Source organism: Fonsecaea pedrosoi, assembly GCF_000835455.1.
Source record: "Fonsecaea pedrosoi CBS 271.37 unplaced genomic scaffold supercont1.7, whole genome shotgun sequence".
In the NCBI taxonomy this organism is placed as follows: Eukaryota; Fungi; Ascomycota; class Eurotiomycetes; order Chaetothyriales; family Herpotrichiellaceae; genus Fonsecaea; species Fonsecaea pedrosoi.
The window spans coordinates 323,785-337,072 of NW_013550609.1; the positions used below are offsets into that span (position 1 = coordinate 323,785).

General features: G+C 54.3%; 6 protein-coding genes across 6 annotated transcripts; 2 read left to right on the top strand and 4 right to left on the bottom strand.

Annotated features, from left to right (window-relative positions):
* Positions 1-125: 125 nt before the first annotated feature.
* Z517_10185 (uncharacterized protein) lies at positions 126-1,457 on the bottom strand (the record flags this gene model as incomplete). The annotated part of the gene is made up of 1 exon (XM_013423798.1): positions 126-1,457. One exon carries the CDS (start codon positions 1,455-1,457, stop codon positions 126-128), a length of 1,332 nt encoding a protein of 443 aa, XP_013279252.1.
* A 471-nt stretch (positions 1,458-1,928) lies between these two features.
* Positions 1,929-3,902, top strand: Z517_10186 (glycine-tRNA ligase; the record flags this gene model as incomplete). Its single annotated transcript, XM_013423799.1, has 1 exon — positions 1,929-3,902. One exon carries the CDS (start codon positions 1,929-1,931, stop codon positions 3,900-3,902), a length of 1,974 nt encoding a protein of 657 aa, XP_013279253.1.
* Positions 3,903-4,300: 398 nt separating this feature from the next.
* Z517_10187 (uncharacterized protein) lies at positions 4,301-5,782 on the bottom strand (the record flags this gene model as incomplete). The annotated part of the gene is made up of 2 exons (XM_013423800.1): positions 4,301-4,654; positions 4,727-5,782. 2 exons carry the CDS (start codon positions 5,780-5,782, stop codon positions 4,301-4,303), a joined length of 1,410 nt encoding a protein of 469 aa, XP_013279254.1.
* A 647-nt stretch (positions 5,783-6,429) lies between these two features.
* On the top strand, positions 6,430-7,515 carry Z517_10188 (uncharacterized protein; the record flags this gene model as incomplete). Its single annotated transcript, XM_013423801.1, has 1 exon — positions 6,430-7,515. The coding sequence occupies one exon, from the start codon at positions 6,430-6,432 to the stop codon at positions 7,513-7,515; it is 1,086 nt and encodes a 361-aa protein (XP_013279255.1).
* Positions 7,516-8,638: 1,123 nt separating this feature from the next.
* On the bottom strand, positions 8,639-9,887 carry Z517_10189 (uncharacterized protein; the record flags this gene model as incomplete). The annotated part of the gene is made up of 3 exons (XM_013423802.1): positions 8,639-9,273; positions 9,337-9,710; positions 9,844-9,887. 3 exons carry the CDS (start codon positions 9,885-9,887, stop codon positions 8,639-8,641), a joined length of 1,053 nt encoding a protein of 350 aa, XP_013279256.1.
* A 680-nt stretch (positions 9,888-10,567) lies between these two features.
* Positions 10,568-13,141, bottom strand: Z517_10190 (uncharacterized protein; the record flags this gene model as incomplete). The annotated part of the gene is made up of 3 exons (XM_013423803.1): positions 10,568-11,020; positions 11,079-11,746; positions 11,806-13,141. The coding sequence occupies 3 exons, from the start codon at positions 13,139-13,141 to the stop codon at positions 10,568-10,570; spliced, it is 2,457 nt and encodes an 818-aa protein (XP_013279257.1).
* Positions 13,142-13,288: the final 147 nt, after the last annotated feature.

The window sequence follows — 13,288 nt, forward strand, 5'->3', positions numbered from 1 at the left end:
GATAAGTGATGCGATCCCTGGCCCTCGATCTTCTGAATCGCCATCGCTTCTGATGCGTGCCCAATGTGGAGGAAAAACCCAACGCTGCCCGTGTGTTGGAGAGCCCGGCGATCTGTAGCAACAGATCATAGTTGGAACTTGGTCCTCTTCTTCTCCATCTTGGCCTTCCATTCCCACTCCTGGCCACTTGCCCTCTGTATGCCCTTGTCTACCCTCCTCAATTTGAGCGTCATCCTTGGCCCTAGTTCTTGCAATCCGGCTCTGATGCCTTCTGTGCCTCTCATCTCCTTCCCATCAGCGCCGACCACGGATCTTTCCGTCTCCCGTTTTGCGCGGAAAATGTACCGGTGCCGGCGGAGGAAGATGTAATCACGCTGGTTGTGCAGCGTTAGAACCTGCCGACCTTGGAGCTCCGGGGTAGCTGGGAAAAGAGAGCGGAAGAGGTGGGCGGTTACCAGGCCGAGCGGGGTGGTAAAGTTGTTCAAGATCAGTTCAGGGACGTGGTCTGTGGGGCGACCGTGGCCAGGGATCTGCTTGCCTGAATACCAGTTCGAAATTGTAAAGTGGAATGTCGGTCCAAGGGGTAAATGCACCACTGTCATGCCCGAGGGCCTCTTTTGATTCTCCTCGAGAACAATGACAGACGTATATCCCTGCTTGGCTGCAAAGGTGGAGATTTCGCGGACGGAGAACTTGTAGCCGTACCTGTGAGAGGAGCGACGGATGTATCTTGAGTTGGGGAATAAGGTGGTCAGGATGGCAGCCTCATTGTGCAAGGTCGAGTTTATCGATGTGGTAATTAGGATTTTGGGAGGGGGAGGAGGAGGTGAGTCTGACGGCAAAAACAGAGTCGGAAACTTCGCGGCGAGCGCCGCGGGGGCAAGGGAGAGGTTGGTCGAGGTCGTTGAGCGTGTTGGTGAAGTTGCGCGATCTGTCAGTCGAGATCTTGAGGAGTTGAGCTGGGACTTTGATGGGAGAGGGTCGTGAGTATCTTCGTCGAGATCCGCCGGCTCGAGATCGTCTTCGTCGTTGTCACCATCGTCTTCGCTATCGCTGCTTTCCTCCAGCATGGAGTCGTGATCATCGTCGTCCCCTTGATGCTCCGCAGTGTATCCCTCTCCATCGATTTGGGGCTGTAGATCCTGTTCCTCTGCCAATTTCCTTCTCTTCAGCCTTTCTACGTCGTAGACCTTTCCCAGACCACCGTCTTCAGGCTCATGCGCGATTTCGTCGTAGACCCGTTTCTTGTCCAGCGTGATGGGGACATTGCGCCGCAACCGCTCCTCCCGCAATCTCGGGTTCTTCGCCTCCTCTTTTTTGCGACTGAATCTCTCGGCCCGTTTCAGGGCATCTCGTGCGCGTTTCTGTTTGACGTGGAGGTCCTGTCTCCGCTGTTTGTTAGATGTCTTGAAGGGCAAGGCCGCCTTGTCGGAGAGTCTTGTGGTTCGAGAGGGCATTTATGGAGATGGCGAAGGGCAAGTACACGTGGTACATATATCGAAGCTGACCCACGTAGTGTCGTTGAAGAGCGGATTGATGTTCTCGATTCCTCTTCAGAAAAAAGGTTGTGCGGAGAAAAGAGATTCCCCGAAACCCGTAAGGCTGAAGTGTGGCTGTGTGTGGCTGGCTATTGGTGGCTGCACGAGGCTGGCCTGGAAGCGCAGGGGAGATTATTTTGTGTCATTTTCCCCATACCAATTTTGTGAGTCTTCATTAAGAGTTTCGAGTCATCACACCCTACGACTCCTGTGTATATCTACTGCAGGGGTTCCGTTCCAAGTCCCTTCTTCCTCCTACTCCTTGGTTCTATGCGTGCATTGGCTTGCCTTTCTAGAGCCACCTCTTTTCAGTCTGGTCACTTTGTCCGAAGTTTTACAGCTGCCACTTTCGTCAAAGCAAAATTCCAAGCGCCCAAACTAGATCCCAAGATGGCTGAGAGCACGACCAAGACTGGTCAGCCTCTAGATCGTTCAGTCTTAGAATCTCTTCTGCGCCGACGACTCTTCTACACGCCCTCGTTCGAAATCTACGGTGGAGAACGCGGGCTTTTTGACTATGGTCCACCAGGATGCGCACTACAAGCCAATGTGGTCGATCTTTGGCGCAAACACTTTGTGCTGGAAGAAGACATGCTCGAGGTTGATTGCACCATGCTGACCCCAGAGGCAATCCTCAAGACCAGTGGCCACGTCGACAAGTTTGCAGATTGGATGTGCAAAGATCCAAAGAGTGGGGAAATCTTCCGCGCAGACCATTTGGTAGAGCAGGTCCTTGAGGCGAGACTGAAAGCCGATAAAGACGCACGTGGCCAAAAGGTCGAGGTCGACGAAGCAAAAGAGGCCAAAAAGAAGAAGAAGATCAAGGACACAAAGATTGAGAAGCTTGATGACGCCCTGGTGCAAGAATATGAGGAGACCCTGGCAAAGATTGACAACTATGGAGGTGACGAGCTTGCCGAACTGATCAAGAAATACAACATCAAAGGCCCTTCAACCGGAGCAGAACTTGAGCCACCGAAAGCCTTCAACCTCATGTTCCAGACCCAGATTGGGCCCAGCGCCGATAAACCCAACGGCTATCTTCGTCCAGAAACCGCTCAGGGACAGTTCCTAAACTTCCAGAAGCTCCTCGAATTCAACCAGCAATCTATGCCCTTTGCCTCTGCTTCCATTGGGAAGTCCTTCCGCAACGAAATCTCGCCTCGCTCTGGGCTTCTCCGTGTCCGCGAGTTCCTCATGGCCGAAATCGAGCATTTCGTAGACCCAGAAGGCGGGAAGAGGCACCCTCGCTTCGAAGATGTCAAAGACACCAAGCTATCTCTCCTGAACCGGAAGACCCAGCTTGCGGGAAGCACCAAACCCGACCTGGTGGCTATTGGGGACGCGGTATCTTCTGGCTTGGTCGACAATGAGACTCTCGGCTACTTCCTCGTCAGGATACAGGAGTTTTTGCTCAAGCTCGGAATTGACCAGACCAAGTTGAGATTCAGACAGCACATGGCCAATGAAATGGCTCATTATGCTGCTGACTGTTGGGACGCCGAACTCTTCACCACGTACGGCTGGATTGAATGTGTCGGGTGTGCTGACCGAAGTGCCTATGATTTGACTGTCCACAAGGAGAAGACTGGAGCCCCGCTCGTTGTGCGCGAAACTCGAGCCCAACCGCTGATCGTCGAAGAATATGAAGTTGACCTGGAACGCAAGAAACTTGGACCCAAATTTCGCAAGGACGCAAAGGCAGTCGAGGCTGCCGTGGACGCCCTTTCGCAGGATCTGCGCGAGAAGCTTGCGTTAGAGCTGGAAAAGACGGGGAAAATCGAAATCGAGACGCCAGGTGTTGGGAGCGGACGAACAGAACTCGAAAAAGATCTGATTAAGATTGAGAAGAGGAAGCGAACAGAACACGTGCGTGAATACACGCCGAATGTCATCGAGCCCTCCTTCGGCATCGGACGAATTCTTTACAGTCTCATGGAACATGTCTTCTGGGTTCGTGAAGGGGATGCTGCACGTGGAGTCCTGTCGTTCCCCCCTACCGTGGCTCCCACTAAGGTCCTCCTTGTCCCACTCTCTGGCCACGCAGATTTCAAGCCCTTCATCAAGAAACTCACAACCCGTCTACGCCGAGTCGGAGTCTCCAACAAAGTCGACGACTCCTCTGCAAGCATTGGCAAGAGGTACTCTCGTAATGATGAACTGGGAACACCATTTGGAATCACAATCGATTTCCAGACGGTCAAAGATGGATCGTTGACACTGAGAGAGCGAGATTCCACGAAGCAAGTGAGGGCGAGCGAGGATGAGATCATCACCGCGGTCAAGGCCCTGGTCGATGGGGAGGAGACTTGGGAAGACGTTGTCAAGAGGCTGCCTACGTTCGAAGGACAAGATCTGGAGTGAGTTGAACTGAGAGCAGGAGGAGAAAAAGATCAAGCAACGGCAATGACAAACTGCCCAAGCTGCGTGAGATATTGTGTCCGTGTTTCTTGAGATACCCCTGGGACCTTTGATGGTGCCATCTTTGTTTTTCCTGGTAGGAGGACTAGATAGCACCTCGGAGATGATGGCCAAAGCACCGTGGCGGGAAATGCTAGGCCATGGACTCCAACTTACGTGTACGAATGAGAAAATATAAGAAGATTGAAGCCGCGAAAAAGCACCGAGGAATGTAGTCTCATTCGTTGTTTTTCTTTTGTCCAAAAAGTCCTACAGCAGATCATTCGTTCAGTCGAAATGCTTCTCCTCGCCCTGATTTCACCCAGCAGAGATGGTGTCTCTACACACAACAGAAGACTAGACTATCCATGTGCAAGCAGTCCATCGTCTCTCTCCTGTACGGCCTGCCTCATATCCGTCCTCCACCCCTCGAAATACGGCCTCGCCATTTCCACGGCCTTCTTTGGCGTCATGTGGTTCAGGTCTCTGAGGAACCAGTCGTCCTCGGCCGCAGTCTCAGGCGGGTTCGAATGGACGCGAAATTTGTTCTGCGTCGACGTCGGGTCCACAAAGAACTGGAAGACCTTGCGGCGCGAGTCGGAGTACGTGTTCAGCGTCTCGTTAGGGGGGAAGGAGTCCTTGAGGATCATGATCAGGGCCTCGGCGCAGGCGTCGGCGTCGAGCATGCCCGTGTTGAGACCAAGGGCGCCAAAGGGCTAAGAAGGAGATTGAGGGAAGTTTCAGCTAAAAAATCGTCATGGAAACAACACTCGAAGGGATAAACTCACATGGTTGCAATGCGCAGCGTCTCCGGCAAGCAGCACGTTCCCCTTCCTCATGGTCGGCACAAGCCTCTGGTGCGCCCTGTACACCGACCTCGCCACGATGTCGACAGCCAACGGCCTCGGCCCCGGCATACACCTCTCATAGTGCGCATGGATGACCTCGTCCGTCAACAACTCCTCATCGGAGCACTTGTCCAACGCCGGGTCCGCCGCTAACGTCCACCTCCAGAGCGTCTCCTGCCCCAGGACAGGGTCTTCGAGGGGAGTCGAGATGCTGAAGTGCGTCGGGTGCATGACGAAATGCGTGTGCATGGGTGTTTCCTCGACGTTACGGAGCACCACGTTTGTCGCGATGAGTCGTTCGGGCCAGGTGTGGCCCGGATAAGGGAGTCCAAGGGCTTTACGAGCCGCAGAGTGCGCACCGTCTGCTGCCACCGCGTATTTGGCTTTATATTCTCGTTCGATGCCAGTGTCAGGATCGCGTGTAAGGACCGCGACGCCGCCGCCGCCGCCGCCGCCGTTGTTTGTGATAGATACCAATTCACGGTTGAAATGGATGTGCACATGGTCCGTCTTCAGGGCCTCTCGCAGGAACAATTTGTTGAGTTGTGCCTGCGGCAGATTCAGCAGACCGGCACCTGGTTCGGTGAGATTGTCATCAGGGGCACAAAGGGGCAGATTTGCAATGATGTCGCCGAAGACCTTGCCGCCTCGACCTTGGCCATCGTCCTTGGGGGGCTTGCGGAAGCAGAGACCGCGGGTCATGAAGCCTTCTTCTCTGATCAACCTGAGGACGCCGATGTCGTTCAGCATGTGGTGTACGGCGCCGAAATAGCCACATGCACGTGGAGCGTTGCTCGTCTCGGGGAGCCTCTCGATGATACCAACATCGATCCCTGCCTTGCCTAACTTGAGGGCCGTGAGACAGCCGACCGCGCCTCCGCCAATGACGAGAACACGGTCTGAATCTCCGGCAGGTTCGCCACCATTGATAACATCGGCCTGTGGCTCGAGTGGTCCAGTATCGTTGGTTGCCCGTTCCTCCGATCTAGTTGTCATTGTGTAACAGTATTGACGGAGCTACTACTTTGTGCAGTCTTGATGAACGAACCTAGAAAGACGAGGAGCATAGACATTCTCACGACACATTACAGTATATAGGGGATCTCATAAGACGGGAGCACACAGTCAGGCCGGCACAGACTTGGGCCGTAGGGCTAGCTGTGCCGTGCTAGGACATATGAATACGACCCTTGTATTGCCTGCCTGGCCTCACAGAATGCAGTTTCGCTGGTCGCCTAATGCTGGTGTCAGGATCGTCCAACGGGAGGACACTCTGGAGTCGGCCTCGACGAGATGACAGCCGAGACCGGGACATTGTGTGTGGCCGTGTCGTATCATCGCCCCACTGGATCGTCGCTGGCGAACTGGGAACCACCATGTGATGGTCTGTGATCTTGTATCCCGGAAAAAGGGGAGACTTTGTGGGGAACATGACGAGGCTGAGATGTTGTGGCTCAGGGCGGATCTGATTGGCGGAAGCGGAGCCTCGTGCTTGTTTACTTTTGGGCCGCTTTCGCTTGGGCATTTTCTGGGATTGGCCATGAGTAGGGGAACCCAACACATTATTTGTCAAAAAGACATCCTTCACCATCGTTCACACCGAGTGCGGTGTGGTGTTGACCCCCGGCTTTATTTGGTTCGAAATGGCCCCTCCTCCTCCTTCGCGCGACGCGGCCAATGACCTCTCGCCCAACTCATCGTCCTTTCTCTCCTCGACTTCCAATCCCAATCCAGTCGCCGCGGGCTCGGTGCGAAGAAATCTGTTTTCTGCACATCTGTCGCGACGCCCGGCCTCGGGGGCACAACCGCAAGCACAGACAACCAGTCAACCTCGACGACATGAATCGCAGTCGCAAAACCAGGGGCACCAGTACGGTAGTAGTCTCCCGCGCCCTCGAGGTCACCAACGCTCGGTATCCACGCCGTCGCTCTCGCCATCTCCTTCCCGGTCATCTCCCTTTCATGACACCGCAGACAATGGCAACAGCTCTACCTTCATCCCCCATCCAATACCGCAATTCTCGCCGCCCCACCGCGCAGCTCTAGTAGATGGTTACGACCCTACAATTTCTCCCCATCGACCGCTCAGTCCTCGATCCTCCGCAGCCCTCTTCCCTAATCAGTCTATTGTCGCATTGAATCCGCTCACGGGCCGTCCCGTGCTGCCCAAGATCCCCGTCCTCCCTGGCAGACTCAGACTGTCGGACTCGGATGACGGACTTGGAGATGAACATGCAATGAATGGAGGAGACGAGGAGGAGGATGGCGATGAGCATGATGACGCCCACCAACACGATTTCTCGGACGATGACGACTTCCATGACCACGTTGCCCAATCACACCCCCGAGTCGCGGCAGGCCGGAGAGCGCGGGGCCATGATGCTTATGGCCAACCGTCGTCACACATCACAAGAGGAGACCATGAGCACGTCGCGGCGATGGCCACCGAGGCGGAGGTTGAGGCGGACGAAGAACGACGAGACCGTGAACGTATCGAGCGGCTCCTGCGCGAGATGATGGCGCGACAACGTGCGCGGGCTAAGGGCAAAGTGTCGACTTCGGCTGCCGTTGACGAGGACGAAGAGCTCGAGAGGGACGAACTGATGGGCTTGATCATGGGGAGTCTCCGCAGGGAGGTGGCCCGGGCAGAGGAAGAATCCTGGATGTTTGGCGAGTCCTTGGGCATGGGAGGAACAGCAGGGAGGGACGAGGTGGGTGTATACGAATGAGGAGAAGGCTGTTTCACAAAAGTGCACGGATTGGTTTTCTGTCTATTTCGTCAAGCATGGTGTACAATACAAACATGGGCGGAACTTGCGGCGACGGCGGATGCTTTTTTTTTTTTTTTTCATTATTATCATGTGGACCTGCGCCAGTCTAGAGTCCAGAGTCTAGCCACAAGGAGTGAAGCGACGGCGCTGTCGTGAAGGCGAATGCGAGGATGGGCTTTGCCGGATTATGAGATCAACGATACCATGAAGCGGATACTGGGCCTGTACACAATACAATGAACAATGCATTGATACCTGCCTACCTACCTACCGGTCGGATTAAACCAAAGGTGTGGCTAAGTCGCACCGTGACAGAGACAATACACATACAGACACGTATCAGGTGGTTGGGAGAGAGAGGAAGAGAGATATCTTGTATTTGTACAGGGTACGCTCCTTGTACACTGCATTGCACCTGCACTGCACTACACAAGTCATTCCCCCCTCACCCAATACCTACGTATATTGTAGATATATAACCACAACCCCCAACATATCCCTCCGCAATCGACCACAGGGTACTAGAAAACAGGACTTCCCGTCTGCTCAGTCGTACTTAAGCTATACCCCGGCCAGTCAGTACCACGGTGGGAGACCACGTGGGAATCCTGGCTGTCGATTGTTTTTGTTCCTCTGCCAAACAAGGGGTGTCGTGGTCGCGGTCGCGGTTGTGAGTGATTGGGCTATACCAAACATATATACAATACATACCTAGGTCGTCATGGGTGTGTATTTCGGTGCGAACCCTTTGGGTAGAAAAACACGGAAGGGTGAACATTCCTTCTTTGGCCATTTACTCCTCGCTCAGGATCTTGTCGTGGGTGGCCCATGGCGGTGTCGAATTTATAGTCTGGTTAAAATGGGCGGGGCGGAACTCGAGCGGGGTGGAGCGGAGGCGAACATAAAACAACAGAACGAACAGAGGAGTGTCCTGTATGGTTCTCATCAGTCGCACAGAGCGATATTCTCTGCTGATGTCACACCCGATCATGACCGTGGCCTTGCTTCATGTCTCAGTAATCACCACTACCGTCACTACCCGCAAACCCAGCCACGATCCCAAAACTATACGCTCAAGACTTCAATCCAAATCCATTGTCGGAGGCTTCTCGATTTCTTTTGGAGGGGCCTTGCTGCCACTTATTGCAGGCTTCGGTGTGCCCGATCTTGGAGTCGCCGCTTTCGCCCCCGGTTGCTGCCCGCCGAAAAGCATACTGCCCATCATATCAAACAACGGATTCCCAGTATTCTGCCGGGGAATCTTGATTCCGAACCAGATCTCTCCAATATGTGCCAAAGCTTCACTCCACAGTCCTTCGAGTTCCTTCAGATGCGGGGCGTAGAACTTTGCGAGCTGGCGGAATAAACTGGCGTCGCCTTTCTGACAGGAGAGTAACAAAAGAGACAGGAAGTTGAGGAGTGGGATCGAGGGGAATATTCGCAGTGAGAGGCCCGATTTGGCGGATTCAAGTGGTTGAGACATGGACAGTAAATTCGGGTTTTGTGTTGTGAGGTGCGATGTAAAGGTTGACAGGGCGAGGTTTGCGCTGGAGAGATTCCCAACCAACAAATAGGGAAGAACGGAGCGGGAGGCGTAGATGGGTGCAAGGTGCGGCTGGTCCAATTTGTACCAGACATAGTGTAAGCTGGCGAGGACAGGGGCAGATTCTGGCGTGCCGATGACGAGATGTCGTTCGGCGTCGTATGCTTCGCCCTCTGTAAAATGTCAGAGACTGTGTCCACATCGACATTCTAACGAGGAATCCCCCCCAAACCTACCTTCCGCGAGCACTTTGCCCACCTGGTGATGAATCTCTGGATCTCCCCTTTCCAAATCCCCAAATTTCCCACTCCAGTTAACCATTTCGGTCACGAATCTCTTCCTGGTCGGTTCCTCTTTGGGGAAGGCATGGAATATCTCCAACAGTCTCTTTTTGTTCTCGTCGTCGCATCCGTATTCGCCCTTGACGTAGACGTCGTTCAACAGCATGAGCGCCAAATCGCCGCCTGAGCCACCCTGGTCGGCGCGGAGGAGAAGGAGGGCGCCATTGTAAAGCACGTCGCAGGCCGAGTTGTAGTCGGAGGCTTTGAGATAGCGGGCGGTGATGACACGGAGTTGCTGGTGTGCCTCGTAGAAACTCCCTTCGGCAATCCTGGAAGCCTCGTGTTAGAGTCTCTGTGCGTGAAGCAACGAGGTGTTTGAAACTGCCACGTGCTACGGATTGGCTGCAGCCCGAGGGGCATCGAGCTCAACAGCGGTCTGTTCATATCGAGGATTCCACGTACTTTTCTTTCTGGCGAGCGATAGTCTTTGCTATCTTGGCCGACATGACGCGAATGTGGTTTAGGATATTATGGACAAACTGATCTTGGTCTTGAACGGCTGCCTACACTGGTGAGGAGAGAATCAGATTGAGGTTTGGGGGGTTGCAGATCAAGTCGACGTCATGCTGCTTTGCAGGACTTGGCAGCCTCGTCGGCGGTTCAGCCTTGCCGTCCTCTACAATTGACCCTCGATATCTACCAGGTCCATACATACAGCACACACGCATCTCGTCTTTGGGTGGTCTCTGCCACGACTTCAATGCATCCAAATCGTACTGCGCCACAGCTCTGCTAAGTGAAAATAAATCGTCATTGTCTGGAAATCTGGAGCATGGCTAAACGCTCAACATTCAAAGACAGCAATGCGTGATATATGTGCTGCAAGTAATATAGAAAAGGGGACTAGAGGACAGCAGCCCCCCTTGACCCAAACATTTCATGACCTTCTCGACATTACCCAGCCGTATACTAAACCCGCAACGAGCCCGCTGCCAGAGACAAAAGGAAAAATGCTGGCCACTCCACTGAGTGTTTGGTTCCAATTGGCGACGAACTCCGTGTATCATGCGCGCTCGAATGGAGACGAAAACGTATAAAGAAAAACCCCAGCCCGCACCGGGCAAGAGTCATGTGCGGAAAACAAAATCCCTCCTCTTTGACTCCCAACCGATAGAAGATTCTTTTTTCATGCTGCCTTTTCGTCCTCCTCGGCCATGCTCTCTAGGCTTCCACCACCTCCACTAGCAATGCTGCGATTGCTCTTGTGGGTTCTTGGATTGGAGCCTTGGCCTGAACCGCCTCCTTTTTTGGGCGTGCCGTTCTGCACCGGGGTTGATGTTCTTTCGGTGCTGGGGTTGGTTGTTGTCGACGAGATTGTTGTGGTGGTGTTGTTGGATCCGCTGCTTGTTCCACTATCCTTGTCCTTCTTCGTGGTCGGGGGAGGTCTCGAGAACATGGCTTTGAGTGCAGCCTTCGCTTTGGCCTTTTCTTCTTTGTCGTCGGCTGCTTTCTTGGCCGGATCTTCATTATTCTTGTCCTCGGCATACTGCTTCCATTTCCTCCACCCATCATAGTCAATCAGTGCTTGCATACAGCCCCATTCCGTGACTTTACGCTCCATCCATACAAAGTTGACCGGCTGCAAGGAGAAGGATTAGCAACAGGAAGAAAGCTTGTGGAGGAGGTGGGATGCATACCTTTGTCAAGAAGTCGTTACAGCCAGCAGCTAGAGCCTCATGCCTATCACTCTGCAAACTACTTGCGGTCAAAGCCACAATAATGACAGGACTTTTGAACAGGCTGCGGTCGGGGAGGGCATCCGCCTCGCCTACAGGGCTTCCGTTGACCTGGGGGCTCTTCAAGGCGGTCTCGATAGGGCTGCCACTGAAAACACCAATGCCATTTACGGCCTCGAGGCGTCGAATCTCTTTGGTGGCTTCCAGCCCATTCATGACCGGCAGTTGGATATCCATCAAAACCAAATGGAATCCACCTGTTCTCCACATAGCCACTGCTTCTTTACCATTCATTGCAGATTTCCATCTCACCTTTAGGCGTTTCATAAAGGCCTCGAGCAGCTTCAGATTGATTACATTGTCTTCCACCAACAAGACGTTGATCGGTGGAACTGTTCCGTCCAACAGACTTGCGGCAGCGGGGAGAGACTTGGGAGCGGCTTGTGGGTCACCGTTGACGGACCGACCAAAGGCAGGACCTTTTCGCCTCCTCAATTTTTGCCCCGGATGTGGAGATGAGACTCGGTTAGGGGGTGTGATCGAGGGGTTATGTTCATTCGATCCCTGGGCGGGCGGTGTAGGAAGAGGAGCTGATGAAGGTGCGGGCCCGTTGAGCTGTGCTTTGGATTCTGTACATGAAAACTCAGCACCGATCCCCGACCTTAACCGCCGGATCACAAAAACATACCTATAACTTGACCATTCGGCTGAACGGTATGGAGGATGGTGGGACTGCTTGTGTGCTGTCGTGCATATTTCGGCCTTGCGTGTCTTCTCTGGCCATGTGAGCCGGGACTAGGTAAAGGGGGCAGCTGGCCGGTGGTCAAGACGGCCATGGAATGAGCCGAATTAGGATGCGGAACGTGGGCTAGGTGAGGAGAGTGGAGCGGCATGGGTGGGAAGTACTCTCGCGCAGCGTCATCGGGGCGGTATTGGTCGGTATAGTAGTAGGAGACCTGGTGGTTTCCAGGGCGAGGAGAGGCGCGGGGGGTTCTGCGGGTAGCCACTTCGATAATGAGGGCTTCGTCGACCTGCTGGCCGCCGGGATAATAGGCATCGAGGGTGGCGCCGATGGGTTCCTCGGGACCCAAAGCACGCTCAGCGTTCACATTTTTGTTGCCATGTTCTCGGCTAATGATTTTGAGGGTGATGTCTGGAGCGTCGATGCTGCGACCCAGCGAGTTGGCGTATTTTTGCAGAATGACATCGCGGACGTTGTCGACCAGGTCATCTTCGGCAACTTCGACTCGGGTCGGAGAGGCGCCGGGTCGTTTCACCCATATTTTTCTCTGCATAACGTCGAGCGTCTCATGTCGAAGGCATTGTACAGAGGAGAGGGTCGGGATAGTCGGAGTGGAAGGACGTTGAATGCGGACCTCAGGACAGAAGGATTGAGCGAGGGCCGGGGACGAAGGAGGAGCAGGTCCAGTCGGTTTTGAACTGTCGAGAGAAGCCGTCGTAGGAGCAGTGTTTGTTGTCGGAATGGAGGTTCTGGTGTCGGCGGTGGTGCTGGAGGTGGTGTCTGGGTGAAGAGAAAGTGAAACTGAACGAGAAGCTGGAGCCGCACTGGCCAAGGTGGATTCGGGATCACTAGGCTCTGGCTCTGGCTCGGGCTCGGGCTCGAGTCGGGTGGGTGTTGTGGGTGCAACTGTGGCTGGTGCAGTGGTGGTGTTGGTGTCCCCCGTGTTGCTATTGGGCGGCCCCAGCGGCAGCGGTAGATCTTTGGGCTTATTAGGCCTCTTTCTAGGGGCGACCTGAGGCGATGTGGTGCTCGGTCGCTCGGGACTCTGGGCGTCTTCTACGGGAGTACTCCTTTGCTTGCCTGTAGATTTGGTGCGTGGTCGGCGATAGAAATTCAAGCTGGCGAGGGTAGACAAGGTGGGAAGACTGAAGCCACCAGACGAGCGTTGACGGGGTTGGGTTTCATCCTGGGCGCTGGTGGCGTTATCCGTGGGCGCGGCGCTTGCACTCAGGCTGCGGAACAGAGGAATGCGCGGACGTTGACGGGGTCTCGATAACGGCATCCCGGGGGACTGGACACACAGCTGGAGGAGGAAGGACGATGGCAAAGGCTAAGGTAATGGTGGTGGTAGAGGAACCCCCCATTCCGAGAAAATGGTCATCCCTTCGTTTCAGTTATTCATGGGGAAAGCAGTGCGGAAGACGAGGGA